This window comes from Akanthomyces muscarius, chromosome 5, assembly GCF_028009165.1.
Source record: "Akanthomyces muscarius strain Ve6 chromosome 5, whole genome shotgun sequence".
Lineage (NCBI taxonomy): Eukaryota > Fungi > Ascomycota > Sordariomycetes > Hypocreales > Cordycipitaceae > Akanthomyces > Akanthomyces muscarius.
Window position 1 is genome coordinate 2,149,384 of NC_079245.1, and position 27,967 is coordinate 2,177,350.

Genomic DNA, 27,967 nt, shown 5'->3' on the forward strand with positions numbered 1-27,967 from the left:
GTTCAAGCATTGTGGTATTTGCATTCAAGGTATCATGTAGAAAAAAAAAGATGGCTCAAATGCGCGGTATCAGAAAACAGGCCAAATCCCGAAGCAATGCCAGCGCTATAAGGAAAAAAATCAGTAACGGGGTCATTCCTATTCCCCCGGTCAATTCGATCAACGCTGTTGCCAACTATGACGTGTCTGCTATTTGATATTCGGACATGTGTATGCAGTATGCGCGTGTGTGCGCCTCTGTCTAGGTTGCTATCCGTGGAGGGGCTTCTGGCCGCTCCAAAAGTGCATCTTGCCGTAGGCGTGCACCCTTGGGTCGCGCATCGACGCGCGGACCTGCGCGAAAAAGACCTCCATCTCGGCCCTCTCCCAGCCCATCCTGGGAAAGTGCATCGCGCCGACGGCCGGGAGGAAGTCCTCGCAGGCGGTGCGATAGTACATGCCCACCAGACGCATCAATCTGTCGCGAGGTCAGCATTGTGTCGTTTTTTTTTTGTGGAAAAGGAAGAAAAGGGAGACGAGATGGCCATCGAAACATACTTGTCTTTTGGCCATGTGCCGTAGGGTAGTTTTATATAGTTGTGCTGTATATTGACGAAGCCGGCTTCTTCCAGGTACTCGCGCCCAGACTCGGCCGCGTGGGCATTGGTGCCAAACTGCGCAAAGGCTTCGACGAGCAGATCGGTCAGCCTCTTCAGCGGCCAGTCCTTGGGCACGCTGTTGTCGTCTGTGTGGACCGCGCCATCGACATCTTGCAACTCAACCCATCCGCCTGGTCTGATGTGTCTATTCTCAGGTTAAAAGGTAAATTAGGGCGGGTAAGAAGTTTCCCTGGCTCACTCGTATGCTTGTTTCAGTAGATTGACGGGGGATTTTAGTATGGGAATCATGTTTCTCAGGTGCACCAGGTCAAAGTCGTCTCCGTTCAGCCACTCCGCCTCGACATCGTCCACCAGGAATCTGTCGCGTCAGTATCAAGCCCGTGCCGTGGGCAGAGGTATCTTGGCCTACTTGACATTGGGCGGAACCCAGGCTGGCTGAATGGGACTCAGATCTAAGCCCGTAATTTCCGCACCGGGGTATCTGTCTCCAACTGTGCGACATGTCAGCCAATGGTCGCACCTACTGCGCACTGTCTTTGCATACACTCTATCGCCCATAGGCCAGTGCCGGTTCCGAGGTCAATAACTTTTTGCGGGTTCAATCCGAGGGGGGCATAGAACAATCGGCCATCGGTAGATTCCATCATCATGGTATGGAGCATATCCTCGCGATTCTGCTCGGCTTCATCATTGGGTATAGGATAGCGGCCGTGACGGTAGCGGTGATATCGCCGCCCATTGACGTAGCTATGTTCCAGAATGCTAGAGTGCAGGGACGTGGAGTCGGAACGGTCATCTATCATCGAATCGGTGTCGAAATCAGTCGCGGAGAACTCGCCGTCTTCGTCGCTCCCGCCGGGTTCGATATTAGTGTCACCGAAAAGCAAGCCGCCTTTGGCTCCATCGTCCGGAGGAACTGCAAGGGGATCAGGTTGCGCAGCTGACAAGACGTCGGCGCGAGAGTTTCTCTGCGCACTTCCAGGGCGTTTCTCCTGCCCTGTTTTCTTCGGGTTCTCTTCTCCCGTGTTTGCCAGGCCGGGTGCGTCTTTGGAGGATGCCTTGATGCGGTCTGGATCGAGCGGTCAGTATTGGAGAACGGCAGGCTGGCATGGACAGAAATGAAAAAATTTGCGTTCGTAATACAGCTAAATATCGTAGCATTTCTAAAACAGCCTCGACAAAATTTGATCCAAGCTTTTGCCCCATGCGATGGACAATAGAAAGCACATAGTAGCGTTCGTGCTACGGGGTGAGACGTACCAGGGTGAGCTGGCGCGGCCGGCCGCGCCGTCGCAGTGTCGCGAGCGTCCTCTGAGGGCTTCGCAGAGTCACCAGGCTTACCCATGGCGGGTAAAAGTCTATTGATGGTCAAGGACGAGGGATTTGCTAGAGGCAATCAAAAGTCGGTGGATTGGTCGAGTTGGAAGTCGGCATATAAGGTGCCGAGTGGGGCACGGCACTGTAACAAGGCTGGTCTTCTTTTGCTTTTCCATGGACGACCGGGAATGTCTTGATTTGACGAGCGCCCAAAATCCGCTGCGTTTGTAACTAGTTGTAGGTTCCGCGGGACCGGGTCAACTCTCAAGGCACACTGCTGGCGGTGCAGCACCAACAGATGCACTTTTCACTGCCGGGCGAAATATCTAGATTGGCGGAAGGCAGCCTTGGGATGGTCGGGATAGCTGGCCTGTGGCAGAGGTGATGCTGGTGCAGTAGAGATCCGAGCTTCTAGAAGCCGGGCTTCTTAGTAGGGAAAAGACCTGTCGCTGTGGGTTTGGGCCTTTGACTGTTACTACACTCGGCTCAGACGGGCGACATGGGATGACAGGCGGCGGCCCGCACCGCGGTGCGGGGAGAAGTGGGCGGATGTGTGGTGGCCTCGATTTACGGTCTCTTAAATTCAGAAAAGATGTTGAATTCCTGCGATGAGCGAGATTAGCGTTAGGTTTACAGATTAACAAACTAGTGCGCTTTAGCTGCACTAAAATAAGGGTAGCTCACTGTCTCGATTAGCCCCCGCCACAGCATCCTGCCAATGCCTCAAGGACGGCGGGGATCGGCTTCTCAGACCTGACTCTGGAGCGTCACTCTATGGAATGTTTGCTTGTACCATGCGCTCTTCGTGTGCTAATGCACGAAGGTTTTGCCATACAATTGGGCTTGATAATTCTTGGGCAGCATTCGTAGACAGTGTTGTCTTACAATAGCGTGCTTGCAACTTGGCCGAAAACAAGCCTTCGTATCGTTACAGGGTAGGTAGGCTTTTGCAAGTGCGTCAAGTCGCGGAAAATCGTGTCTGTCACGGCAGGTAATTCTGCGTCATGACAGGGCCATGTTGAAGTGGTCATCATCAAATTTCCGCCTTCTACTATTCGTGATATTCGATGTAGGAGCCTGGGTACGATAAGTATTTGTTCCGCTGGAGCTGTCGCTGGAGCTGGAGCTGGCACTGTGAGCTGGCAGCCCGTGCTGTTTGTCTCCCTGCGGTATCCTCTCGCCTTTGCAGCACCACCACAACACAGTGTGTACCCCTCAGCATGCATCGCCGAAACCTCGACCGCCGTATTTACTGGATAAATTGCTGTACCCCCCTTGTGCGCACAATAGTTCGCCTGTCCTGTTTGGCTCTTCTCGGCCTCTCATCAAACTGGATGCCTGTTTGGTACCCCTACCCTACAGGAATTACCCTCCGTATCGACGCTGCGGCTTGTACCTCGCACAAAGGCCCATTCGTCGGACTGTTTATGGCTTCGGTATAGCACAATGTCTCGACAAAATCAATTATCAGTTGCTGTGATAGCAAGCGCATCGTACCTTGGCTTGACCGCGTGTAACGGCAGGCAAGCCGCAGCTGGCCAACGATGGCGTCACGGCTCTGTCATTGCCGCCACATTGTGGATCTGTGCACCTTGAATACCTGTCATGCGGGCGTCGATGACCAACAACATGATGACACATGAATATATTCTGACGCGCAATGTTCCAGGATGCGAGATTTCTTTCTTAACAGAGTGCAGCCTTGTCGCTGGGACTGCTGATCTAACCACAACAACCGCCTATAGTAGGCCGACCCTCCCGCGAGAACGCAGAACTTGCAACACTCAGAAACACACAGGTGAAGATGCGACATATCATAGCCCTGAATCGAGGCCGAATATGCCAAAATGCACAATATATGACGGCGATGCGCTGCGGTCCCCGTCTGCAGGTCGTGGCCGCTCGACAATTATCGCCATGCTACTGCAGCAGAGCTAGTGCCTTTAGCCATTCAACAAGAGGCAACAAGGCTTCACCATCGCTCGAAACAAGCGACAATATCACCCACGATGCTTCCAAACAATACCCGCGCGATCCTAAATACCAGCCACTATCACTTCTACCCTTGACGATGATTCTCCGTTCTCTCGCGACAAGCACCGTGTCTTCCTCACCCAAATTGCTCGCCATATCTCTTGTCCTGTTACGATTCTTAGCGCACAGCAAGACGAAAATCCTGAATCCAGACCACAATCTTTTCTTGAAATACGTCCTGAACAACGTTCTTTACAAGCAATTCTGTGCAGGCGAGAACGCCGAGGAAGTGGCGGAAACTCTTGCCGGCGTCAAGAAAATCGGCTTCACCGGAGCAATCCTCGCATATGCCAAAGAGGCACCAAACGAAGATGCCGAAGATCCAGAAATGTCGCTAGACCCCAAGGAAAAAGCCGAACGAGATATATCCACGTGGTCAGAGAATTCGTTGGAGACTGTTCAACTGTCCACACCCGGTGACTTTGTTGCCCTCAAGTAGGTACCTGCTGCAATGTCTCTCAGCATTCCTGCCAATGTGCTAATGGGACGTAGATTTACCGGAGCTGGCAGTCTTGCCAAAGACCAACTCCGACAGGGACTTTTGCCTGACCCCTTTCTGGCCGAATCAATCGATCGAGTGTGCCAACTTGCGCACGATCGCGGTGTTCGCGTCTTGATTGACGGCGAACAGGACGAGCTACAAGATACCATCGATAAATGGACACTTGAGCTCGCCAAGAGACACAACGTTGTACCTGGAAAGGCAATAATCTTTGGCACATATCAGGCCTACAAAAAAAACATGACCGAGGTGCTCGCCGGCCATCTCAAGCAAGCTCGAGACGAGAGTTTCACGCTTGGGGTGAAGCTTGTTCGAGGCGCGTATCTTCACTCCGACCCACCTGAGCGTTTACACGACAGCAAGGCAGACACGGACGCTTGCTACGATGATACCGCGGCCAGCGTCTTGACTCGAGAATGGAACCCGATGCTCGCGGGTTCTGGGGAATACCCGGACGTGAGCATCATGTTTGCGACACACAACGCGACCTCTGTCAGAAAGGCTTACTCCATCTATGCCGCCGGTCGGGCTCGATCGGAACTGTTATTTGCGCAGCTACAAGGCATGGCGGATGAGATTAGCTGCGAACTGGTCGAGATGAATTCCCACAGATCGCCCCAGGAACCGGCGACTCCGGACGACGCGTATCTTGCCGTGTACAAGTACATGGCCTGGGGCTCTACAGGAGAGTGCATGAAGTACCTGCTCCGGAGAGCGGAGGAGAACAAAGACGCAGTCACCAGGACAAGAGAAGACCGTGACGCCCTGTGGACGGAATTGCTACGTCGTGCCAAGGGACTATTCCGAACAACCTAGCATGCACAGGCTCGCAGTAGATGTGTGACATTAGATCAGAATACAGAAAACTCACTCACACCAAACAATCAAAGACAATGTAACAGCTGCGGTCACTCGTCCAGATAGGACTACATGGGAATCACGACAAGATGTCTCTGATTTGATTAGGCCCCTCTGTCCCTTGCACATACACGGCATCTTTGCGAGATTAACTGACGTGCTTCCCACTGTCTGGGACGCTAAACTGCTGATCATAGCTCCAAGACATCACATTGGGCGCTGTATGTGTTATTAGCGTTGACAGAGCGCAGTATCGGCTGCAGGGACAAGCTAGGAAGGCTCCCGCCGGCTTTAGCTGCCTTTTGGCCTGTCTCTGGCCTCATTTCAGGTGCGGCCACGGTGGTGCGTTCTCCGACCGGCAGCAGATTGGCACGTCCTAGGCGACTTGCCTGTGTCGTGTCGCCAGTAGTAGCTCCATCGCTGCGAAAATGGGATTGCTCCGCAGAGGAGAGAGTTTAGCGGCCCTACGAGCAGCCGTGACGGGCGACCGGTGCCGTGCCGTGGGCACTAGACGGCAAGCTATTGGAGTGGGATCGATTCTCATCAGAGTTTATCAAACGGACGGGATGCAATCGCGCATCTGCGCCTTTATGAGGATCTTCTGCCGGCATTATGCGAGCGGGTTTTCGGGGCAACGCAGGTGTACTGATACTGGTTGATTGTCGCTGGTTACCTAAGACTTTGCGGAATTCATCCCGCTTTGCTTTTGCCAGGTTACGGATTAATTACCCCAGCTGGATGATTAGTTTTTCTTCTTCGTGTGGCGGGGATGCCACGTCCGTGCGACAGGCCGCACTTGGCTTGCCACTGTCCAGTTGGGACCTTGCAAAAGCAATTGTCCAGGATACACGTCTGCCCCCCCCCCCCCCCCCCAACTAAAAGCTTGTGAATGGGAAATGAGGCCCGGAAATATTTTCAGAGGGCTAGGCAGTGCTTAAAGAAGGCGCCTTCTCTTAAGTAGTGGAGGCTTGATCACATGGCGCAGCACATTGAGCACATTGGCAATTTCGGGCCTTTTTTTCTTTCATCTTGTCCGATCGCAGCGGCGTCCCCCCGGACACTTGCGATGGGAACCCGAGTACCTGGGTAGTTTTGATGAACAAGGCCAGCCACAACTGACTCGTCAACTCGTCCATTTACCATCAGTGATTATCTCGCGCAACTTGATCAGCGTCGTGTCACTCGAGACAAAGCCGCCCCCGGCTGACCTCGCTCTGTTGCTCGATTCGGCACTTACACGACCACAAAGTCTTCTTTTGCCCACTGTTACGTTACGAAGAGGAAAAAAAATTGGCCACCATATTGACAGCGCAATGGGTGGAAAGGGACAAGAAGAAAAGGAAAACCAAGCGCAGATTAAAAAGAAAACCGTCGCCTGCTCGGCCCTCGCGTGCCGCTCTTGAATATAATCTTCTTTCTTTTTCACTCTTCATTCAGCAGCCTGCCGATCGCCAGCCACCGCCCGGCGCCCCTTGCTTCTGGCAAGGTGGTCCCCCTGATCCTGATCGCCACTCTTTTTCCTGCCGTCGCTCGAACGCTCTTTTACCAGTATTTCGCTTCAAGCCGGGGGAGAGGAAGCCAAGGAGCGTCAAGCTAAACCCAAGACCATGTCTCGGCCGACTCTGGACTTTACGATTGTGTCATGACCACTGCACCAGTGCTGCCAGGGCACGATGTACCACGCAGGCGCGGCCAGAGACAGAACAGCCTTTACTAGTCATCTAGTTCGCTGGTGCTGGACTTGCAGCTAGCCCGTCTTTGGCCCAACGGCGCGCTGGTCTCGCAAACGTTTCTTTTTGTCGCCCGTTCTCCTGCGCCGGATAATTCCTTTTGAACTATTGCCACCTCTTGGCGCGGGCAACCGTTGCGTGAAGAAATACGACAGCTAACAGAAAGCTGTCATTATTCATGGAGTTGTTGTTCCTGATCAGAGTAAGGCAAAGGATAAAGTGCAGCTGCGCGCTGCCCCTGCACCAGTTTATGTGATTGTGACAACAAGACTGACTGGGGGAGAGAACGCGCCACTGCGCGCGCCCGTCACCTGCATCCCAGATGTCTTGGATCAGCTACCCAGCAAGTTTTCCGTCATTGCCCAGCACAAACAGATCGAATAACAAGTGCCGGCCAACGCCGGCCCTTTTGGCCCTGTCACAGTGAAGATTTCCGCCTGCTCAATTACCTATATTTTTCGGGAGCCTACTTTCAGTTAGAGCAGCAGTGCCAATGACTTGCTGCTGGTATCGCACAGGCTGGAGCTCTCATCACGCTTAGCAAGAGGGTCCGCCATGCAGCAGTGCGGGAGCAACGGCTTTTGCTCGAAGAGACAGAAGTCTTTCGCTTCGCTCATATCAGACTGAGTCGCGATGGAACGTTTCTCAGAGACAGACTCGACGTAGTTCTGCGTGTGGTTGGTTGAAAGATCGCAGCCACACAAGCCACGGGCTGGGCATGAAAAAGCAAGCAGGAATGTGGTTGCTTCCTGTCTCAGTAGCGAAGGAGGAGCAGGATGGGGGATCAGCATTCGTGCCGCTCTCGCCTTTTCCCGGCCGCTTTTTTACCCTTGCCTTGCCCACCACACAAGACCTTTCTGCCCGCACCACCCTGGCCGACCTGTCACTTATAACCCGCCGGCAGACCAGAGCAAAGTCAAACTAAACATAATTTCCATGACCGTGCCCTGCATGCTGAAAGTGCTCAGGGCCCAGATTTTTCTCGCGATTCGCCTCGCCCTTGTTTAGCTCAAGGACCGGACGGCACTAACAAGAAGAGATTCGCGTGGCAGCCCAGCGCCCCAACGCTGAATGCTTTTGCTTTTTGGCAGCACACCAGACTACGACGCTCGAGTCCGACCGTAGGGGCAGATCCCCTAGGCCCCTGTACGACGGGCAAAATCGAAAGGCTTTTCTACTGAATAGTACTCGGCGACAGTGGGCACTGGGTCCCTTTCGGCCGGACGTTGTGCAACATATATTAGGACGGGCATCCGCATCACATCGATCGATATTCGGTGGACTCAAGGCCTCTTCCGTCTCAGCCCCATAACCACTTACCTTACTCTCCCTCTTTTTGATTACTTGAAGCATCTCTATTGCCCTCTTTCTCCCCCACATTCTCTTTCATCACACGTCCTTTTCTGGGAAGAATACCTGTACAAGTCGCTCATCATGGGCTCTGAACTTGGCATCACGGCCGAGACGAAGCCAGAGGCCCGCCTCAATGGCCTCGGCATCTTCTACCTGACCTTGGCCGCGGTGTGGACTGTTACCCTCTTCGGCGGCATGTACTACCTCTGGACGAAGCGCAAGACGCAGATTCTGCGCATCCGCGGCCTCCCCATATCCTTTGCCGGCATTCTCCTCATGCACGTCTACTGGCTCTGCGTGGTGACGGGCTACGTCTACGCCCCTCTCATGGCCGAGGTCATCGAGTACTGGATCATGGGCCTCTGGCTGCCGCTCGGCATCGCCATGTTCCACGCCTCCAACACGCGCTTCCTCTACGTGGCCAACGCGCAGAAAAAGTACGCCAAGCGCACGGCCGAGCCGTACCGCATCTTCACGCGCCGGCCCGGCCGCATCTCGCTGCGCGAGTCGGTCAAGGTCTGGTGGCAGCAGCTCGACTACAGCAACAAGACGCTCGCGACCGTGGCCGTCGGCATGAGCCTGCACGTTACGCTGACCGTCTTCATGTTCCTCATCTCGCGCAAGTTCCACGACTCCTTTGGCATCGACGGCACTGAGGTCACCGGCACGCCCGCGGAGCGCAAAGCCGCCCAGGGCCGCGGCTGGGAGTGGTGGCCCTCGGTCTTCTGGCAACTCTTCTGGGCCTGGGTTGTGGCCCCCGTCATCCTCTTCCGCGCGCGCAAGGTCCACGACACGCAGGGCTGGCGCCTCCAGACCATCGGCTGCTGCCTGTCCGGCCTGCACGCCGCCCCCATGTGGCTCATCGCCCTCTACGCCCCGGGCATGGAGCCCGTCAACAACTACTTCATCCCGCCCATGTGGATCGCCGTCTCCATCATGTGCCTCGAGATCTTCACCGTCTTCATCCCCATCTGGGAGGTCCGCAAGGCCCGCAACCTCAGCCAGGAGACGCTCGAGTCCATCGCCCGCTGGGAGTCGCGCCAGCGCTTCGGCGGTGGCGCCGGCGGCAAGGACGCAAAGTCGATGCACTCGGAGATTTCCGGCACCACCTGGGCCTCGCGCATGTCCCGCGCCGCGTCCTCTGTCGGGTCGGGCTCCGGCGGCTCCATCCTGACCATGGACGCCCTCGAGCACACCCTCGAGAAGAACCCCGAGCCGCTCCAGGAGTTCTCCGCCCTCAAGGACTTTTCCGGCGAGAACGTTGCCTTTCTCATGCGCGTCCGCGATTGGAAGCTCGCCCACAACATCAGCACGGCCAAGAACCTGGGCGGCAGCAGCAGCGGCAGCGACGATGAAAAGTCGCCCGCCACCCCGACCAGGGTCACCTCGCGCGAGATGTTTGAGGGTGCGCTGCACATCTACCTCGACTTCATCAGCGCCAGTTGCGCCGAGTTTCAGATCAACCTGTCGTCGCCCGACTTCCGTAAGCTCGAGGCCGTCTTCGAGGATGCCGCGCGCCTCGTCATCAACGAGGAGTCGAGCAAGTACGACCCTGCCACGCCCTTTGCCGACTCGCCTCGCAGTGCCGCCGACAATGCCGCCGCCGTCATCCGTTACGCCGGCGCGATTCCCGACGGCTTTGACGAGAACGTCTTTGCCGACGCGGAGATTAGCATCAAGTACCTCATCCTCACCAACACCTGGCCCAAGTACATCCGCCAGCGCCGCTCCTTTGATGCCACCAGCAACGCCGAGACTGTTTAGAAAAGAGTCGCGACAGCGGTGTAAGTGTTACCTGTAAGAGCGACAAAATTGTTATGATACGGGGGAGGCTTTGTACGGACCAAAAAAAAATTATCTGAGTTGTGAGCAGGGCATCACAGACCTTGCCTTTTTTTATTCTTCTGCTATGCGCGGGTGCTGCTTTTTTTTCTCGATACCCTGAGTCTGGTGTAGTTGTCTTATCTTCTTGTGGAGGCAAATGGCCGATATATCACACTCCTTAATTTAATTCATTCATCCACGTCCGCAGTCTGTCGCACGCTGGTCTCGCCAAGTTGTTGCATAAATAGACTTCACTCATCGAACCACGTTGTTAGTACGCCCACCGTAGCCCAAAGGGGTACCATCAGTCGACCGTACGGGTCCGGTCACTAAAACTGCCCGACCCCGACCGCGAAATTCGTTGAGAGCAAGGCTCTGCACAGCCTAACGTCGGCCACCCACTTCTTGGCCCTACCCACATCTCGGCGCCGTCATTCCACCCACTTTAACACTAAACCTACATTACTAGAACCGTGTTTTCTCGCGCAATTATAATTATCTTAACGTTAAATTTTATATATATAATAATGCCTCCTAAATATACCGAATAGGCCCTTTAAAATGCTATTTAGGACGTAATTAGCGGTATGAAACTCTATATTACTGTATAGCGGTGGGAGGTACCGTAGTTAACAATATAAGAACGATTAAAGGGCAGAACATCACATAAAGAGGCCTTTAAGGGCATGTAAAAGCTTCTATTAATATAGGAAGCAGATTTAAGAGGCTGGATATTAATTTAGGACGCTCTAGGCAACCCGCCGACCTATAAGCAGATCTAGTAGATAGTGGGCGAGTTAGCTAGAGTTAACGGCGATATAGAACTAGTTAGTAAGAACTAGATATAGGGTTTTATTTAAAGAAATCTAGAAATTAAGACCTTAAGAGGTAAGAGACTTAATTTCTAAAAGGCTAATAGCACTTTATCTTATATTATATAGAGTTTCTTTAAGCTTCTAATAATTAGCGCTATTAACGAGATACTCCCTAGTAACTAATATAATATAGACGAGACTAGGCTTATAATAGGCTAATAAGAGAACGGCCTGGTACTAGGGTCGTTATAGAAGAGAATTACCTTAAAGAAACAGTCTAGAATATACTATTAGAGTATAATCTTTAAGTATATCTTAGTACTAGGGAAGAGCCTTACTCTACTAGTCCTTTTTAATAGTAAGAACGTTTAAGAATAGTGGTTTCCTAAGGAACTAGGCCTATTTAGAGACTAGAAGTTCTAGGTAATTGTCAGGGCACCCGCAGGGCACGTTGGTTGGTAGGAGGTTATAGGCAACCAGAGGTATCACGTGCGAAGAAGCTACTATATAGCTGCGGGCTGCCGACGAGGGAGTAGCGAGGAGGCAGCGATAATTCCACCATCATTCTAAAAACCCAAGGATCATCTAGTGACTGAAGCTCTTCGCCGACAGCACCTTACAGTAATAGACTAAGGTTAGACTAATAATAAAATCACGCTCTATTAGCTTTAGGCTATCTTTATTCTAGAGATAAAACCACTATAAGGCTAGCGCCGTTTTCTTATTATTAATAGCTACGGAAGCTATTATATAATAGAATTTTTATATAAATGTTATTATTATAATATATACCTTCTTTTCCTACTAGCTTATAGCTCTTATATTCTTTAACCTTTAAATATAGCTGTGTTTAGCTTAATTAAAGCCTGTTATTATAAGGAGCTTAGTAAACAACCTACTAACAACGACTCCTCGCCTATTAGAAAAAGGATTTTTCTTAAAAGTTACGCTATTATTAGGGTAGCTAGTCTATTAAATTAAAATATTTATACTAGGTAGTGAAGGTCTAGATTATAGCTAGTTAATATAGCGAAGCTACTAATAAGTAAGTTACTAGTTAATCTAGTTATAATAACACTAAAAATAACACCTTTAGAGCTAAAAATAATACTTATAGAAGCCCTACTAGAGGTTAAAACACCCTCTAATAAACACCTACTATAACGCCTTTTTACTAATAGTACGAACCCTTTAATAAGCCGGCGTACTATTAAGCTGATATAATAGAAGATTAAGAAGCAATTTGATACCTAAAGAGTCTAGTTAGTTATTTTAGAGTGAGAGAATATAAAGCTTAAGGCATTAATAAAGCTATTAATATAAAGAAAAAAGAAGAAAATTAATCCTAATCCTAATTCTGTCTTTATTAGAATTATAGACGTTAAAAACACACGTAGCCTACTTAAGAGGCAATTAACTAGGCGCTCGCGCGATATTCCGATAATTAAAGCTAATAAATAATTATTTAGTTAATTCTGTATCTACTAGTGTATTTACTTTTTTATTATAACTTAATTTAGATATGTTATAGAGCTTCTAGAAAGTGGTGTATGAGATGTGTGTCGCGCCGAGATGTGGGTAGGGCCAAGAAGTGGGTGGCCGACGTTAGTCTACAGTCGACAACTACGGACCGGTCGCTCCACTAACTCCGACACCCGACTCTCTCTTATACACTCGACCGCCGTTCCCTGTGTGTCGTCATCCGACAGTTCATTCTCTCCTGAGAATGCATGGCTGACCTGTTGCCAATGGTGAAACTTCTTGTATATTTGTGATCTAATTTTTGTGCAGACGGGAGCTTCCCCCAGCGCGACCTCCTACCTATTTGTGCGATCGGGAGAGACGGCAACTCAGCGATGGAACGACTAGACTCGTCCGCTTCAAATAGCGGACGGCGGCCGCAGCCCACGGGCATCAAAATGAGAGCGTGTGCAAACTGCTCGCGCCTTAAAATGAAGTGCCGCTGGCCGGCCGGGTTATCGCCGGCCGATGCCACAACCGCATGCACGAGGTATGGCGAGCCCGAGACAACGCCCCCTCCACGCATCGCAACCTGCGCAAGGGTCTCACTAACAGGTGTAGGTGTGACCGATTGGGTATCTCATGCGGTGTGCCAGCAAATGCGCCTCGGAAACGAAGGGCAAAATCAAAGTACGTCTTGTCGCGAATGTACCGTCAAGGTGGGGAGAGTATGCTAATGCGCCATTCAGCCGCGTCGCGCAGCTAGAGCAAAAACTGGACGGCATCATGTCGCTCCTCGAGTCCAGCCAAAGAGGCAAGCGCAGGTCGTCCAGCACAGGATCCGCGTCGACCGCCGGCGAGGGCTCCTCGCCGCTGACCCCGGACAGCCAAGGCAACAACCCATGGACCTTTCGCGGGCTCCCCTCCGAGCCGGCCGCCAGCAACGCGCACTCGCGAGCCACCGTCACCACCGCCGGTGGCGGCGGGGAGGAGCTGCAGGGCGGCGGCGCGAACGTATATGCCGACCGTGGCATCGCAGAGACGGTCGAGCTGGTGCCCGGCCTGCGCATGACGTTTACGGAAGCGGCGGAGTACCTGCACATCTACCGCAAGGACTACATGCCCGTGTTCCCGTTTGTCATCATAGAGGAGACGACCAAGCCGCACGAGCTGTACTACAACGCGCCGGCGCTGTTTTGGATGATCATGGCGGCCGTGGCGCAGACGTCCGAGGAGATGGACGTGGCGGTCAAGAAGTGGCTGCGGCAGCACGTGGCCGAGAAGATGATTGTCAAGCAGGAAAAGTCGCTGCAGCTCCTGCAAGCGATTCTTGTGCATCTGATATGGTACGCAGCGAGGCTCCTGCCCCTACGCAAAACAGGCGCGAAATGACATGTGCTAATCGGCGGCTGGTGTGTATTCTCGCAGGGGCTCCTTTCACTTTTACATCGACGCAGACACGCCGCTGTTTATGAGCCTGGCGCAAAACATTGTGCTGGATCTGAAGCTGGACTGGCCGCCGGAGCAAGGCCAGGTGTACCAGCACTCGCTGCTCGGCGCGGCGTGGTGCCACATGAACAAGGCGCACCTGATGCGCCGGCGCAAGGCGCACACGCCCGCCGAGATTCGCGCCGTGCTGGGCCTCCATTACGCGACATCGGTGTAAGTTTTCTCCTGCTTGCACTGGTTATTTCCCACAATGGCATAAAGCGAGAAGAGAAATCTGAACTGACGGCCCCGCCAGAACAATGTCCATGTTCCGCAGGGGACCTGGCGCGGCGTGGAACAGCTACCTGACCAAGTGCTGCGACTCCATGGCCGCGCTGTGCCAGCACCCGCTCGACGCGGTGCTGTCGGCGAGCGTGCGGCTGCAGCGCATCGCGCAAAAGGGCTTGAGCGCGCTGCCAGGGACCGAGTACGTCTGGGGCCCGACGGCGACGGTGTACGGCCACGCGCAGGAGATGACGATGAGCCTGACGCGGGACAACATGGACAAGTTTGTGCAGTCGCAGACGCCCGAGGTTCAAAACGCCAGTACGTCTTCCTGCCACTTCTATCGGCCTAGAAAAAGACGAAGAAGAAGAAGAAGAAGAAGGAGAAAACCGCAAGCTAACTCATGCTTCCAGTGATGTTCCGCCATCTGTACCTCGCATTGCTGGTGCGCCTCTACGAGCCCGTGCTCGGCATGCAGCCGACGACGACGACGTCGGACAACAGCGCCAACGCGTCCGCGTGCGCACCGTTTCGCCGGACCGACATGCTATGGAAGCTCGTCGACGCGTGCGACGCGCTCTTTGCCGCGCGGCGCGAGCTCAGCGTCCCGCAGACGGCTCTGCGCCCCTCGACCATGACGGGTTTCCTCGCGTTTGGCGTCGTCACGGCGTCGCGCGTGCTCTTCCACGAGGCCGAAGACTGGGAGCCCGCCGTCGCGCGCCGCCGCTTCGACTACGGCGCCGCCATGCTCGAGACGGCCGCGCAGTTTGAGCAGGCCGAGGCGTGGGCGCGGCGGCACGGCCGCCGGCGGCCCATGCACGACAAGACGGCGCTGTTCCTGCTGTACGCGCAGAAGCTCAAGTGGATCCGGCAGTGGTACGAGGCGAGGAGCTCGGTGGACGAGGGGGCTGCTTCTGCTTCGAATTGCAGCGGTGCGGACGCGGCGATGGGGACGCCGATGATTACGCCGCCGGAGGAGCAGGAGGAGCAGGAGGATAGGACGCCGAGACAGGAGGTGGTTGGCCCTGAGGATGCGGCCATGGCGGGGATGGATATGCTGGGGACGGACCAGCAGCCGATTCCGAGCTTCTTGCCGGATTTTCAGTTTGACGAGGCGTTTTGGCAGGATATGCTCCTGGGCACGCCGCAGCCGGCGGCGTTTGGACAGTACAACATGGGACACCACGGGACGCTGTGAATGTCAAAAGTTGCATCTGAGCATAAATATGTGAACAAATATTAATACCCACCTCCGAAGAATGAGATTAGACAGAAATGCGCAATAGTGGTGTCCCGTGTAAGCCGGGCTCCTCGGCACAGGATCCGGCCGGGTAGGTGGACTCGGAGCCGCGCCGGAGATCCACACTGTGTGCTAGCTTCCCCTGACGGACGCCAGTCGTCAAGCTGCCGCAAACACCATCTCCGCATATCGCCCTTGCCGCTACATATCGCATCGGCAGCGTAGTCTCGCACGGCTGTTTTACTTTGTTTCATTCAACGACCCTCTCCTGCGCCACCAAAAATGGCAAACAAACCCGTGCGCGACTGGGTCTACCTGGCCATCATCGGCCTGCAGCTCACCGGCATGCTCGGTAAACCCCAGCCCTCCGCCCGTTCGTCGTACACCGTAAGCTATCCCCCGCTAACACTCCCGTCCCAGTGCTCGACCTGGTCGCCTTCTACCCCCCGCCGCTGTGGATGCCCCCCGGCGCGCCGCTGCACTTCCTCGTCGGTCTGCGCCGGCGGTACGTGACCTTTACCGGCGACCCCTTCTTCTCCTCGTCGTCGGCCGTGCACGGCGCGCCCTGGTTCGAGGTCTTCCTGTACATTGAGGGGCTCGTGCAGTTCCCGCTCGCGGCGTACCTGGTCTCGAAGCTGGCGTCGCCCCGGCGCATGGCTGGCCCCGCGGAGCTGGCCGGGCTGGCGTTTGGCTGCCTGACGTTCATGGGCTCGGCGGCGTGCTGCTACGAGCTGCTGCACATGGGCGCCGATCAGGTGGCGGTGGAGAAGAAGACGCAGCTGCTGTACGGCACCTACCTCCCGTTTGTGGTTATTCGTAAGTGCCCATTTCTTGTTTCATGATGTGGCTCGATACGATCTGACGTTTTTGTGAAAAGCGGCTGTTTTGGCGGTGGACATGTTTCTGCGACTGCTGCCTCGTGTGCAGGCTACGAGTACCAAGGACAAGGATGAGTAATTGCATCATTCTGACGAGTTGAAAAGTAATAATATGTAATACCACATTCACGCTGTGCCAATACAGCGCGGAAACAGACCGAAAACCAAGAACTCCTAAATGGCCATGATTGAACCCCTTTCCTGTCACTTTTCACAGTTTTCGTACAGACTTCATTCATGTTTTGCGTAGGGCAGCCCCTTAATCCACGCGCTTCGAGTATCCCCAGCCGTTGCCGAGGCCATGGCCCAGTGGCGTCGCGCCGCCCAGCGCACGATTCTTCAGCCGCCTCGGCAGAACGATGCCCAGGGTGTACATGGCCGCGACCAGGCCGCCCGCGATGAACGAGACGAGGCTGTAGAAAAAGGTGCTGGCGTAGATGTGCCCGCCGAGGCCCTGCCACTCGACGCGGCCCTCGGAGTGCGGCAGGTGCGGCGTGGGGAACCAGCGGACCGAGAAGCGCAGCGGCAGCGGCTCGCCGATGGTGAGCTTGGTCGACGCCGAGCCCTCCATGTGGGAGAGGGGGCTGGTGCTGTAGGAGATGGCCGAGTCGAGGACGCCGCTGTCGTGGTGGTGGACGTGGTGCTTGGGGACCGAGTGCAGCAGCACGTTCATGTGCGTCGAGACGTGCATGTGGCTGAGCTGCAGCGTGCCGGCGAGGGCGAAGACGAGCGGGATGTGCTCCTGCGCGGGCGGCGCCTCGCCGATGATGCTGACGGCGGCGGGCGGGCGCGCCGGCAGCCGGCACGACAGGGGCGCGTCGCTGTGGATGTAGAACTCGAGGAGGTGGAAGAATTCGTGCGAGATGGGGATGGTGCAGTTGACCTCGCCCTCGATGCCGTAGCCGAACTCGAGGGGTTTACTGGTTTCCTTGCACACGGGAAAGGGGATCCATTGCAGCTGGTGGTTGCTGTCTTCAATGTGCTCGCCGGTTTCTCTGGGGGGGGGGATTTGTTAGCTTGGAACGTGGCCGGCAGAGTAGGGGAGCGGCGGCTGGGGGTCATACGAGCTGCGGTTCATGCACTCAATCGGGATGGCGGCGCCGTAGTGGTAGGAGGGAAGCGCCGCGTGGTCGAGGTCGGCGGCGGTGGTGGTGGTGGCGGCGACGACCGCGGCGAGCGCGGGCAGGATGGCGAGCGCCAGCATCGTGTCGGCTCCGTCGTTGGTTTTGATATCAGACGCGAGGGACAGGGCGGGCGAACGGAGTAGGTTATCTCGACATGGGGTCGTGAGGCGTTGTTTGCGTGGGCTATGCGTGTGTATTTCAAGTTTCAAGGACAAACACAGCAAATTACACGGGCGGCGCACACGATGGAGGTTGAGATGTGGCTTTTGCGCCAATGCCCATGCGTCGGCACTTGGGCGAAGCAAACGGGATTCACAGACTGACGTAGCATCCATCACGTGTAAGGGGCAGCTGTAGCGGTGTTGGACGCTTTTTAGTGCCTTGGGGCTCGTTTACAGTGCATTTAGTGGATACATGAGGCGCTGGAACCCTGCCTACTCAGTAAGGTAGGTACCTTTAAGGGCCAAAATCCCCCAAGTCAAATTTATCTACGCTAACAAAAAATCATGACCTCTCAACCTACCGAGCACAGAGCTCGTGTCTGCACAACGTACTTGTTCGTATTACATCCTGGCCACCAGCCGCTGCGCAACAACTCGTCTCTCCCCCATCCCCGTTGGCCTTCATTTATCCACCCGTCCCGTCATGTAAATGACATCCCACTTGACCTCCCACCCTTGCCCCTTGTGCTTTTCCACCAGGTGCTTGTGCACCAGCGCCTTGACCTCGTCCGCCGAGTGCGCCGCCAGCTGCTCCTCGCTCCAGAACATCTTGGTCACGAAGCCCAGCATCATGCCAAACATGTCGATGAACTCGTCGGCGCTGCGGATGTAGTACGAGTCGCCCTGCACATTGACCTTGACGTCCTTGAGCCCCAGGCTCTCCAGGTGCGTCGCCACCCACGCCGGCTCGTACCATGTGCCCGAGTCGTGCATCTGCATGGGCATCTTGTCCGGCAACGGCGCGTCAAACGGCATGGCATCAAAGGCTGTCTTGACATCGGCGAACCAGAATTTGTTCTCCGTGTGCGTCGGGAACGTCGTGGCGCCAAAGACGCCGCCGGGCTTGAGGACGCGAATCGCCTCTGTCGTTGTGTCAGCAAAGTGTCTTCCCTCGTGACTCGGTCGAGAACCGCACCTTTTACGGCAGCATCCGGGTTGGGAATTATATGCAAGCCAAGCAAGATGGAAACGTGACTATATGTGTTGTCCGGCAGCTTTGTATCCTAGTGCCAGGCCTGTCAGTCACTGCAAGTCACTTTGTTCAAGTCTGCCTCGTACCTGTGCGTCGGCGACGCGTGCCTCCGTGTTGATCCAGCCCTCCGTCTTGATGCGCTCCTGCGTGATGCCGACCAGCGCCTCGGAAAAGTCCGTCGCCAGAATTGACCCGGCCTGCAGCGTCGTCCGCGGCAGCGTCCTGTTGACCTCCTGCGCCATGACGCCCGCGCCGGCGGCATTGTCTAGCAGCGTCACCGGCGCCGTGCGGTCCGCCGTCAGGCCCATCTTGGGCAGCAGGGGCGCCGCGAGCTTGGCGATGATGGTCTTGCTGGTGCGCACCCACGTGTTCTCGTGCTTGTCCGCTTCAGAGAAGCTGCCGCTGAGGGTGTTGGACATTTTCTCCATGTTTCCGGCCTGTGCAGACATGTTTGTGCGAGTATTGTGCGAGAGTAGCGGGCGTAAAAATCGAAAAGAAAATCTGGTATTGTTCATTGATGACAGGATGTTGCAGTGGCAGAGTTTGAATTACTTGGAGCTATATATACCGGATGCCGGCGACTATCACGCTTCTCACGGCTGTCACACGGAGACTTCCAGATGCCGGGCCGTCAAGGTCCACCCCACAACCAGATCCGGTACCTGCAGCGCCCGGCCACATTTCGGAGACTTTTGATCTCGATTAGCAATTATGCCACACAACTACAACAATTGAAGGGACAACGCTACTGATGGCCAATATTCCGCGCGTTTCTCGGAAATATGCTTAATCCTCACGTAAGCCGCAATGTCCCTTCCTACTACCTCAAGAGTTTCGTCATTGTGCTGGTAGCCGCCGCCGCGGACTGACGTGGATCTCGCCGACCCATGACGCTTACATGAATACGTACTGGTAAAGCTTGTCTGAAAGACAGCGATTGAAAAGGATCCAAGGGAAAAAAGAGGCTGATTAAACACTATTCAATCTTCTACTAATAACCAGCTAGACCAGACGCGCCATCCATGGCCGGCAGACCCATGCCCTTGCCAACCAGCCCGCCAATCTGCTTCAGCGAGCCATCCTGCTGAATCTCATATCCCGCCACGGCGCCCGATCCGCGCAGCAGGTTGTACAGGTAGCGCCCGTCGCTGCTCAGCACCAAGTCCACCGGCTGGCTGCCCTCGCCGCCGGGCAGCGCCGCAGCGCCGTTCATCAGCGTGGCCGTGCCGTTGCCGTCCAGGCCGTAGCTCGAAATCGACCCCGACACAAAGTTGGCCGTGTACGCCCATTTCCCGTCAGGCGTCACGACGACCCAGCACCCGTCCGTCTGGTCGTTGCGCTCCGCCTTTGTAATGGCCGTCAGGCTCGGCGCCGCGCCGCCGTTGAAGCGATACGTCGACAGCGCGGCATTCTTCAGCGACGGCAGGCCCGACTCAATCACGTACAGAAAATCCTTGAAGAAGGCGGCGGCAAACGGCCGCACGCCGCTCGACGCAATCGTCGTCATCGGCGTCGGGCTCGCGTGGCCGCTGGCCGCGTCCACGGCGAACACGTCAAGCGTGCTGCCGACCTTGTTGGTGACGACGAGCGCGCGGCCGTCGGGCGAGAAGACGACATCGCCGGGGACGCCAATGGGCGTGCTGAGCGGAATCGTGGCGTTGGTCAGCGGCTGCAGCTTGCCGTCGCGGCCGTCGACCTTGAAGCCGAAGATGCCCGTCGACGCCACCGAGCCGTCGAGCACGTACGCGTAGCCCGTCTTGGGGCTCAGCGCGATGCCGAGCGGCTGGTCGCCCGCGTAGACGGTCTGGATGAGAGTCAGGTTGGCGCCGTGCACGCCAAACACGGACACCTTGTCGTCGGCCGGGTTGACGGCGTAGAGGAACTTGCGGTCGGCGCTCAGCTGCAGCCCGCCCTGGGTGTCAAAGTCGACGCCCTGCCCGCGGCCGCCGGTGGCGTAGGTCCCCGCGGGCGTGAGCTCGCCGGAGCGGGAGCGCGAAAAGGCGACGATCTGGTTGGCGGAGGCGACGTTGGTCATGGCAAAGACGGCGCCGGCGGCCGAGGGGTGGCCGTTGCTGTTGCTGTCCGTGGCTGGGGCGGCGAGGGCGCCGCCGGCCAGGAGGGGAGCGATGATGCTGAATTTCATGATGAGAGATCTATACTAGGATGAATAGTGATGGAGTACGAGGATGAAGGAGAAGGTAGAGTTGTGACTGATGAACCGTAGAACATCACGATAGGTGGTGACCTGCGAGACCTCTTATATAGTCCGTGCTGGCAGGTTGGCAGCTTTGCTTTTCGGATTACAACACTAACCCAACCTCGACATTGTGATCCGCAACACGACCGCGGTTCAGACGTTACGAGTGATCTAGTTTCTTTCCATACTCCAACACCATCTCCACAGAAACATAAGAAATCGGACGGCACAGCCCTGTTTCTACCGGATGACAGACGGAAATGTCTCCAACAGTGACGACCAAGGGACTAGTCGTCCGCCTTAGTCCACGTTACTTTACCTGCCGCAGCTCAAGTTACGTATAATTGTGGTGTAAATGATGTGTGGCTTCGCCCGTCCAGTGCTAGTTCAGGAACTAAATACCATCTCCCCCAGACAATTTGTTTGCCCGAGCCGAGCCAACCGCCTTGAAAAACGTAAGAAAGAAACCCCCCCCCTCCCAATTCATGGAATCACAGTACTCAACTGGACCTAGGCGAGCCAGAGTTGGTCGACTAGATCCTTGTTGATTGAGACAGGCCAAGCTAGTGCGCGAGGCACAGGATGTGGAATCAGTTGTGAGTTGAGCGGCCCAAGGCTCCCGCGAGATGAAATCTCCGCATCCCCGCAAATGCCAATGGAAACATGTCTTCTTTGGGCTACATTCGTTGGGCCGGGGCGGGGAAAGGGTTGCAGCTGAGCTCCTCGCGTCTGAGTGGTGGCCAGAGATGCTTTCGGCCGAATTCGGTTGAAAATAAGCGCAGAGCTAGTAGTTTGGAATCATTGCGGAGCCATGATCTCATAATTTCAGAAAAGTAATCTCGATTATATTGATTCTCGGCAGCGATTAATTCCACATCTCTCATGTTATTACCTTTTTCCGAGCAATCGCAACATTTCATTCGGTTATGATGGCTGTGGCTGCGCGCAATTGCAATGAACCCCCTCCCCCACCCGGGGCGCAACGGCTCTTTGGCTAGATCATATGGAAAACGTCGTGATTTCAAAGCGATATTTTCGCATCAAGCTTCGGATGAAATGCATCTATTAACGTTTTTTGTGCGAATTTGGCGCGATTCAATCTTGTATAAGTATGTTCTGTAGAAACCTGGACATTTCACGAAATTGCCACGACGACATCCCATCACCACGCAGCGCTACCAAGAAACAAGAACTCATCCCAGACCATCTTCATACTACTATACCGCCCAAAGTTGACACCCTTCCTATACTCTTCCATCCACAATGTCAAAGGTATGGCGCGGCATCCACCCTCCGTGTACAGAAGCACAAGCTAACAGCCCCTGTAGATGCAAGTATACTCCTTTGTCGGCTCCCAATGGGCCGGCGTCGCGCATCTCGCCCTGGCCGAAAAGGGCTTCACCCCAGGCACCGACTACGATATCCAGGAAATCGATCTCGGTATAATTCCCCCAAATTCTTGCCTTTACCCGCTTCCCCTCTAACAAAAACACGCAGGCAACGCCGACAACTTCTCCCCGGCCTACCTCGCCATCAACCCCAACGGCACCGTCCCGTCTCTCACGGCACCATCTCTGGCCTCGCCTCTGACCTCTAGCATCGACATCCTGCGCCACCTCGACTCTCTCAGCCCCGACGCGCATCCCCTCGTGCTTCGCGACAACAGCAACAACAACAGCGACCGCGCCCAGCAGATCATCGACCTCGTCCACTCCCCGCAGGTCGACACCAACATCCTCTTCTTCCGCGCGCGCAGCGTCCCCGAGCTCGACGCCAAGAAGCGCGGCTGGCACAAGGACTTCATCGACACCCGCCAGCAGCGTCTCGAGACGGAGCGCGCCGCCGCCGCCGGTGCCTCGCATCCCTTTTACAAGCCCAAGCTTGCCGAAAACGGCACCCTCTACGACGTCTACGCCAAGCCCGCTGGGCATGCTGATGACGACGCCTTCTTCGCGGAGAGCAGCGACCTGTACAGAGGCTTCGCCGCCGGCATGGCCGAGCTCGAGACGCTGCTGGTCCTGCCTTACGCCGCGGGCGCGTCGCTCAGCGAGGCCGACTTTCATGTGATTCCGTGGCTGGCGCATGCCATGGTGGCCGCCGAGTCTGACATCCACCAGGTGCAAGACTTCAGCACGCTGGAAAAAGTCCTCGCCGAGTCTGTGCCTGGATTCAAGGTTGGCCCGCGCACGCGAGCATGGTGGAAGACGGTGGCGGAGGAGGCTTCGTTTCAGAAAGTCTTTCCGCAGCTTCACTAGATAGATGATGACCTGGACCAGTTTCGATGAATTGAATCAGCACTCCTTTTTCTTTGCCCAACAGCACACTACATTTTCCGTGATTTGAGAGTCTCCCATAATTCTTCTTGTTAAAAAAAAGTAACAGAAAAAAGACAAATCTACATAATCAAAGTTACAGAGAGGGCTTTCTCCGAGAAAGACCAACGCAATAACCCCCACCCAAACACGCACACACACACACACACACACAAGACAGCCAAGTCACTAAACCTGGGCTGCAAAAAAAAAGATCTTCTTTTCCTCGTGATTGCTTTGAAAGATTTCAAAAATGATAAGACACAAAAAGATGTAACAAATGGTTCTCCAATCTTCATGCCATTAAACTTCCACCCACCAACGTCAAGTCTCCCTCAAACATTTTCCGCTCTGCTTCCATGCTCAACTCCCATGACCAATCCGCCTACCAGCGCAAACTGGCCGACGGCGCACGCTCCACGAGGCCCGCGACTTCGCGTCGCAGAGCCTTGAGCACGCGTCTAATATCCGCAAGATCCGCGCCGCCATTGTTATTTCCATGGCCGGGCGGTGGTAGCGCAGCCTCGCAGCGCGCAAGCAGCTCGCCGACCGCAGCACCAATAGTACCACCATTGGCCTGTCCGCCGCGCCGTCTGGCCTCGGCTGCCCACTCATTGACCACGAAGACAATGAGTTCAATCATGCGGTTGCGCACCATGCCGGAGAAGCCGTGGTCTTGCGTGTCAAAAATATTCTCCAACACCTGCACAATCATATTGTGCGAGACGCCGAGCGACAGGAAGAGCTGCACGGGCCACATGGCGTTGGCGCCAATCGTCGCATCTTGCTGGTAGGCGACGGCATAGCGACACAGCTCCGGCAGCAGTGTCTGGATGGGAAAGACAAAGCTGTCCAGAGACGTGTAGTGCGCAATGTTTTGGATCTTGCTGCTGACGGCCTCGTACGGGAGCGGGGGCTCGGCCTGGCCGGGCTGGAGCTCCTCCCCACGCGAAATTACTTCATCGTGAGTTTGTTGGATGAGGTTGCTCCACGTCGTCGAAATGGTTGTCGGGTTGCGGTAGTTGGCGGTGTGGTAGATGACAAGGCAAAGGTCATAGTATCCCGCCTGGTCTGCATAGTTATTGAACAGCTGCAGTGTGTTAGTGCTTGTACGTTGCAGGTTTCGTGGTTAGGTAAACTTACTTCCGACAGGTCGAGAATACTTCCATCGAGAGCCTTTCCAATCTCGTCCTTTCTCTCGGGGTCGATGCGCTCGTCGGCACGCAGGCGTCCGAGCAGATCATCTTGAATGTTGGCAATGTCCAGCAGGTCAGTGACTTCGTGGTTGAGCATCTGCTGCTGCTGCCTGCTCACACCGACTGTGGTAACACTAGCGTTGGCCTTGGCCAAACTGAGCAGCTTGATGCGGTCCTTGATACCGATTGCAAACTCAGACTGCGCCAAGCCAGCCTGCACTTCGGCAGCCATGAAGAAGCGGCTGCGGTTGGTATAGAAGCGGCACAGCAAGTCGGCGTGCTCGATGTTGGTTCCGGCTAAACGCTCAAGGAAGGTGACGACATGCGGCGAATCTATCGCCAGAATGCGGTCCGTCCAGCCTTGCTCGATATACCACTCGTAGAGATCAAAGTGGAAGACCTCGTCGTCGGAGCCATTCACAACGTCATACGTCTCCATTCTCTTCATCGCTATCACGGTGGGTTTCCCGTCTATGAGCTCGGGTTCCCTGCTCGAGGTCTGGTCCAGGTGGCGCAAAACATGATGGATCATATCGTAGCACCTTTTGCGCTCGTCGAAAGCCTCGGCGCGAGGGTCACCGGCAGGTTTGCCGTCTTGAATCCACAGAAGGGCACTGTTGCCGCGGTCCTTCTCCCGAGCAACAACAAGGCACAGCTGCACAGCACCGGCGTAGTATCTGAGGTCCACGTATTGGCTGACAGCAGACTGAAGATTGCTATACGCCAAACTGCCAGCAACCTTTTCAAACAGATTCAAGCTCTCCAGAAGAATATTTCGTGATTGGGTGGTGTCAATAGGCTGTTCAGAGGCACGCTTCAACTGCTCCTGAGCCTTGAAAATGACAACATCGTCAGGACTGCAGAAACTGCCACAACGTCTGCGGAGAGCATCAGCCACCGTCTCGACATTGGAGCCACTTTCAATGTTACGGTTGACAATGGCCTTGACCAAGACCTTGGCCAGGTCCTTGCCGTGCGGCTGGGAGAACAAGGTCTCGTAGGTGAGGTCACGAAGCTGCTGTCGAGCAGGCTCGTCAAGTCGCATAAAAACGTCGGAAGCACGCTCGTCAAACAGCATGAGAACAAATGAGATACCCTCTGAGATGCTTTCCATAAGTTTCTGTAGCGCGTGCAAAGCCTGGTGCTCGGCCTGCAGAGCAATCTCTTCTTGGCGTGTACCTGTGCGCTGGAGGTCAGAAGGACCGGACATGCCTTGAATAAGGCCACGGTTAGCTTCGATGAACTTGCGAAGACGCTCCAAGTTTTCTTGGGTGGCACTGAGTCTGTCGATAGGAACAGCGGAGACGACAGCAAGACCGCCGGTTGGTGAGACGCCCTGTATGATGACCTTGGATTTCCAGAGCTTCCTGACCAGACGAGAGAGATAGAGTGACAGGGCATCATGCCTCGAAGAAAGTCGCACGGAGTCAGTCGTCAAGCTAGCGCCATCCGTCTCCGCAAGAGTAGGCTGGCCACCCATCTCAACAAAGATACCACGAGCACGGTCTTGAGTAGTCTGGTCAACAGCCCGGGCCAACCCAATTCGTGCATCGCCTCCGTGTCCGCAAGCGACAGCCAAAGCGGTAGCAACAGTTTCTATTCGACCGTAGAGCTGGATCAGACGCCGGCACACTAAATCCAAACCCTCCTCACCAGGTGCATCGCGGATTGCAGCGGCAAAATTGTCTACAAGGCGTCTACGGCGTACAACGTGAACGCCAGTGTTGGTCAAGATAGCAATCTCGGGCGGTGTCTCATCAAACTGCACAGCAAGTTCGTTACCGAAGCCCCACGGCGAGTTGGTGGCGGCAAAGGGCTTGGTCACGAGTCCAACAGCCTCAGCACGGCTTCCGATTTCGATCCAAGATGCTTGCTCGTAGTAGCGCAGAGGCGTGGCATTGTTCGTGTTTTTGATTCGGGCAGACTCGGGGGCGGAGAGGAAGAGAGTATCAGCGTTGGCGTCGTCTTCTTTTCCGACAAAGTCGATAAACACGCCAGGTGCAAAGCGCGCACCATGTCTGCTAGGAACAAGCATCGGTGAGCTCAACTCAATGCTGTTCTCCGCACCGGCCGCAGCAGGCTGGGCGATTTGCGCAGAGCGGCGAGAGGGACTTGGTGGGAATTTGATGAACTGAACCTGCATGCTTTGAGGAATCATGCTGTTTTGGGAGCCATAAATATAAGATGCAGCGCTCGTAGCACTAAAGAAGATTCGGCAGCCCGTGTCAGTCATTGCCATGAGATGTATTTTTGATGCTTCCTGCTTCGGGAGGGGGCTGATGGACACAATTCTCATTCGATCCGTGAGAAGCTTGGACTGGGAGATCATGTGAGCAATATCGCGAAGGCAGTGAACCTTTTCCTTCTCAATAACCTTATTGAGTCGGTCGGGTGCCTCCATGTGGTAGGTTCGGATTGTCGATGTGCTGGACAGCGTGTAGAGCAGATTTCGTGAGTCGTCAATGACGATGTCGACCAGATGCTCGGGGTTCTTGCTGCCCCAGAAGCCAGACTGCAGAGTGACGACCGACGACCAGCCTGGATTCGTATGGTTGATCTTGCCGCAGCGGTTGGAGAACCACTTCTCCTCCGATTGGTAATACAACTCGCTAATGTCAACATCGTTGGTACCACCAAAGAAGATTCTGCCATCAGCTGATCCTGTGATGACGCGAACATCGCTGCCTCGCAGAGGGAGTGACATCTTGGTCTGGTAGAGTGAAACGGTTTTTGTGCCGGCTGGTGTCAAGGCGGCCGACACGCCAAGGAGAATGATTTCGGATGAGGTAGCGACAACTAAGATATGGGTAATAGTGTTGACGAAGATACCCTTCTTGGGCGGCACAAGCGCGACAGCTTGAATGGTGTGTGGCTGGTCCTCAAAGCCAATAAGCTCGGCATCGTTGTTGGTATAGTCCCAGAGGAAGAGCGAGTTGTCAATAACAACCCAGGCATGGTTGATTTCAGCGAACAATCCCATCAGTGTCTGCAGCTCGCCGGTGTTGTAGTGATCGAAGACTTGGTTTGGTATGGGGTACATGTGAATCTTGTGAAAGGGCGACCAGGCGGTGTCGGTGACGGGAATTTCATAATCGGATGATGCGCCCTCTAGATCAGAAGCAGGTTAGCAGTTTTCGCAACGATTCTAGAGCCCTCGGTCAGTGTGTCCTCACGTCTGCAGTACGAGTCAATGTCGGGAAAGTTTTCGTCGCTGGTTAGTGAACCGTTGATGGCTCTGGCAGCACGCACGACTGGCGGGATATTTTCGACGCGCCGTACGGGAACAGGGTTTATGGGAGCGACAGCGGCCGCGTCGCCTGATTGTGCAGTCATATCCAAAAGAGAGCCCGTTGTCTGGCTAGATGCCAGGCCAGAGCGGCCCAGCGCGCGTGACCGAGATGTAGAGGAGGACGAGTTTCTGCGCAGCGACCCGGAGGCGGCCCTCTGACCAGACTCGGATCGTGGAAACAGATTTTTGCTGACTGGGTCCTGTTCAGTGCGGAAGCGCGAAGCAACAGCCGGAGTATTGAGGAACGCGCCGGGAACGGCGCGAACCGGTGTCGTCTCGGGGAACGACATGGTGAATGCTGAAGAGAGCGGGTTCACCGTTGTTTGTACTG

At 55.1% G+C, this 27,967-nt stretch overlaps 11 protein-coding genes across 11 annotated transcripts; 6 read left to right on the plus strand and 5 right to left on the minus strand.

The window, feature by feature from the left end:
- Nucleotides 1-249: 249 nt before the first annotated feature.
- On the minus strand, nucleotides 250-1,944 carry LMH87_009998 (uncharacterized protein; the record flags this gene model as incomplete). Its single annotated transcript, XM_056197088.1, has 6 exons — nucleotides 250-457; nucleotides 538-783; nucleotides 838-957; nucleotides 1,009-1,090; nucleotides 1,144-1,668; nucleotides 1,860-1,944. 6 exons carry the CDS (start codon nucleotides 1,942-1,944, stop codon nucleotides 250-252), a joined length of 1,266 nt encoding a protein of 421 aa, XP_056054172.1.
- Nucleotides 1,945-3,545: 1,601 nt separating this feature from the next.
- Nucleotides 3,546-3,854, plus strand: LMH87_009999 (uncharacterized protein; the record flags this gene model as incomplete). The annotated part of the gene is made up of 2 exons (XM_056197090.1): nucleotides 3,546-3,660; nucleotides 3,715-3,854. 2 exons carry the CDS (start codon nucleotides 3,546-3,548, stop codon nucleotides 3,852-3,854), a joined length of 255 nt encoding a protein of 84 aa, XP_056054173.1.
- A 133-nt stretch (nucleotides 3,855-3,987) lies between these two features.
- Nucleotides 3,988-5,268, plus strand: LMH87_010000 (uncharacterized protein; the record flags this gene model as incomplete). The annotated part of the gene is made up of 2 exons (XM_056197089.1): nucleotides 3,988-4,385; nucleotides 4,443-5,268. The coding sequence occupies 2 exons, from the start codon at nucleotides 3,988-3,990 to the stop codon at nucleotides 5,266-5,268; spliced, it is 1,224 nt and encodes a 407-aa protein (XP_056054174.1).
- Nucleotides 5,269-8,474: 3,206 nt separating this feature from the next.
- Nucleotides 8,475-10,157, plus strand: LMH87_010001 (uncharacterized protein; the record flags this gene model as incomplete). Its single annotated transcript, XM_056197091.1, has 1 exon — nucleotides 8,475-10,157. The coding sequence occupies one exon, from the start codon at nucleotides 8,475-8,477 to the stop codon at nucleotides 10,155-10,157; it is 1,683 nt and encodes a 560-aa protein (XP_056054175.1).
- A 2,731-nt stretch (nucleotides 10,158-12,888) lies between these two features.
- LMH87_010002 (uncharacterized protein) lies at nucleotides 12,889-15,404 on the plus strand (the record flags this gene model as incomplete). Its single annotated transcript, XM_056197092.1, has 6 exons — nucleotides 12,889-13,043; nucleotides 13,115-13,183; nucleotides 13,243-13,839; nucleotides 13,922-14,155; nucleotides 14,238-14,527; nucleotides 14,620-15,404. The coding sequence occupies 6 exons, from the start codon at nucleotides 12,889-12,891 to the stop codon at nucleotides 15,402-15,404; spliced, it is 2,130 nt and encodes a 709-aa protein (XP_056054176.1).
- A 324-nt stretch (nucleotides 15,405-15,728) lies between these two features.
- Nucleotides 15,729-16,403, plus strand: LMH87_010003 (uncharacterized protein; the record flags this gene model as incomplete). The annotated part of the gene is made up of 3 exons (XM_056197094.1): nucleotides 15,729-15,798; nucleotides 15,867-16,262; nucleotides 16,324-16,403. 3 exons carry the CDS (start codon nucleotides 15,729-15,731, stop codon nucleotides 16,401-16,403), a joined length of 546 nt encoding a protein of 181 aa, XP_056054177.1.
- Nucleotides 16,404-16,583: 180 nt separating this feature from the next.
- On the minus strand, nucleotides 16,584-17,783 carry LMH87_010004 (uncharacterized protein; the record flags this gene model as incomplete). Its single annotated transcript, XM_056197095.1, has 3 exons — nucleotides 16,584-17,319; nucleotides 17,389-17,631; nucleotides 17,773-17,783. 3 exons carry the CDS (start codon nucleotides 17,781-17,783, stop codon nucleotides 16,584-16,586), a joined length of 990 nt encoding a protein of 329 aa, XP_056054178.1.
- A 288-nt stretch (nucleotides 17,784-18,071) lies between these two features.
- Nucleotides 18,072-19,157, minus strand: LMH87_010005 (uncharacterized protein; the record flags this gene model as incomplete). Its single annotated transcript, XM_056197096.1, has 3 exons — nucleotides 18,072-18,532; nucleotides 18,586-18,673; nucleotides 18,729-19,157. The coding sequence occupies 3 exons, from the start codon at nucleotides 19,155-19,157 to the stop codon at nucleotides 18,072-18,074; spliced, it is 978 nt and encodes a 325-aa protein (XP_056054179.1).
- Nucleotides 19,158-19,633: 476 nt separating this feature from the next.
- Nucleotides 19,634-20,785, minus strand: LMH87_010006 (uncharacterized protein; the record flags this gene model as incomplete). The annotated part of the gene is made up of 1 exon (XM_056197097.1): nucleotides 19,634-20,785. One exon carries the CDS (start codon nucleotides 20,783-20,785, stop codon nucleotides 19,634-19,636), a length of 1,152 nt encoding a protein of 383 aa, XP_056054180.1.
- Nucleotides 20,786-22,102: 1,317 nt separating this feature from the next.
- Nucleotides 22,103-23,094, plus strand: LMH87_010007 (uncharacterized protein; the record flags this gene model as incomplete). Its single annotated transcript, XM_056197098.1, has 3 exons — nucleotides 22,103-22,111; nucleotides 22,168-22,279; nucleotides 22,337-23,094. The coding sequence occupies 3 exons, from the start codon at nucleotides 22,103-22,105 to the stop codon at nucleotides 23,092-23,094; spliced, it is 879 nt and encodes a 292-aa protein (XP_056054181.1).
- A 442-nt stretch (nucleotides 23,095-23,536) lies between these two features.
- Nucleotides 23,537-27,926, minus strand: LMH87_010008 (uncharacterized protein; the record flags this gene model as incomplete). Its single annotated transcript, XM_056197099.1, has 3 exons — nucleotides 23,537-24,241; nucleotides 24,295-27,455; nucleotides 27,521-27,926. The coding sequence occupies 3 exons, from the start codon at nucleotides 27,924-27,926 to the stop codon at nucleotides 23,537-23,539; spliced, it is 4,272 nt and encodes a 1,423-aa protein (XP_056054182.1).
- Nucleotides 27,927-27,967: the final 41 nt, after the last annotated feature.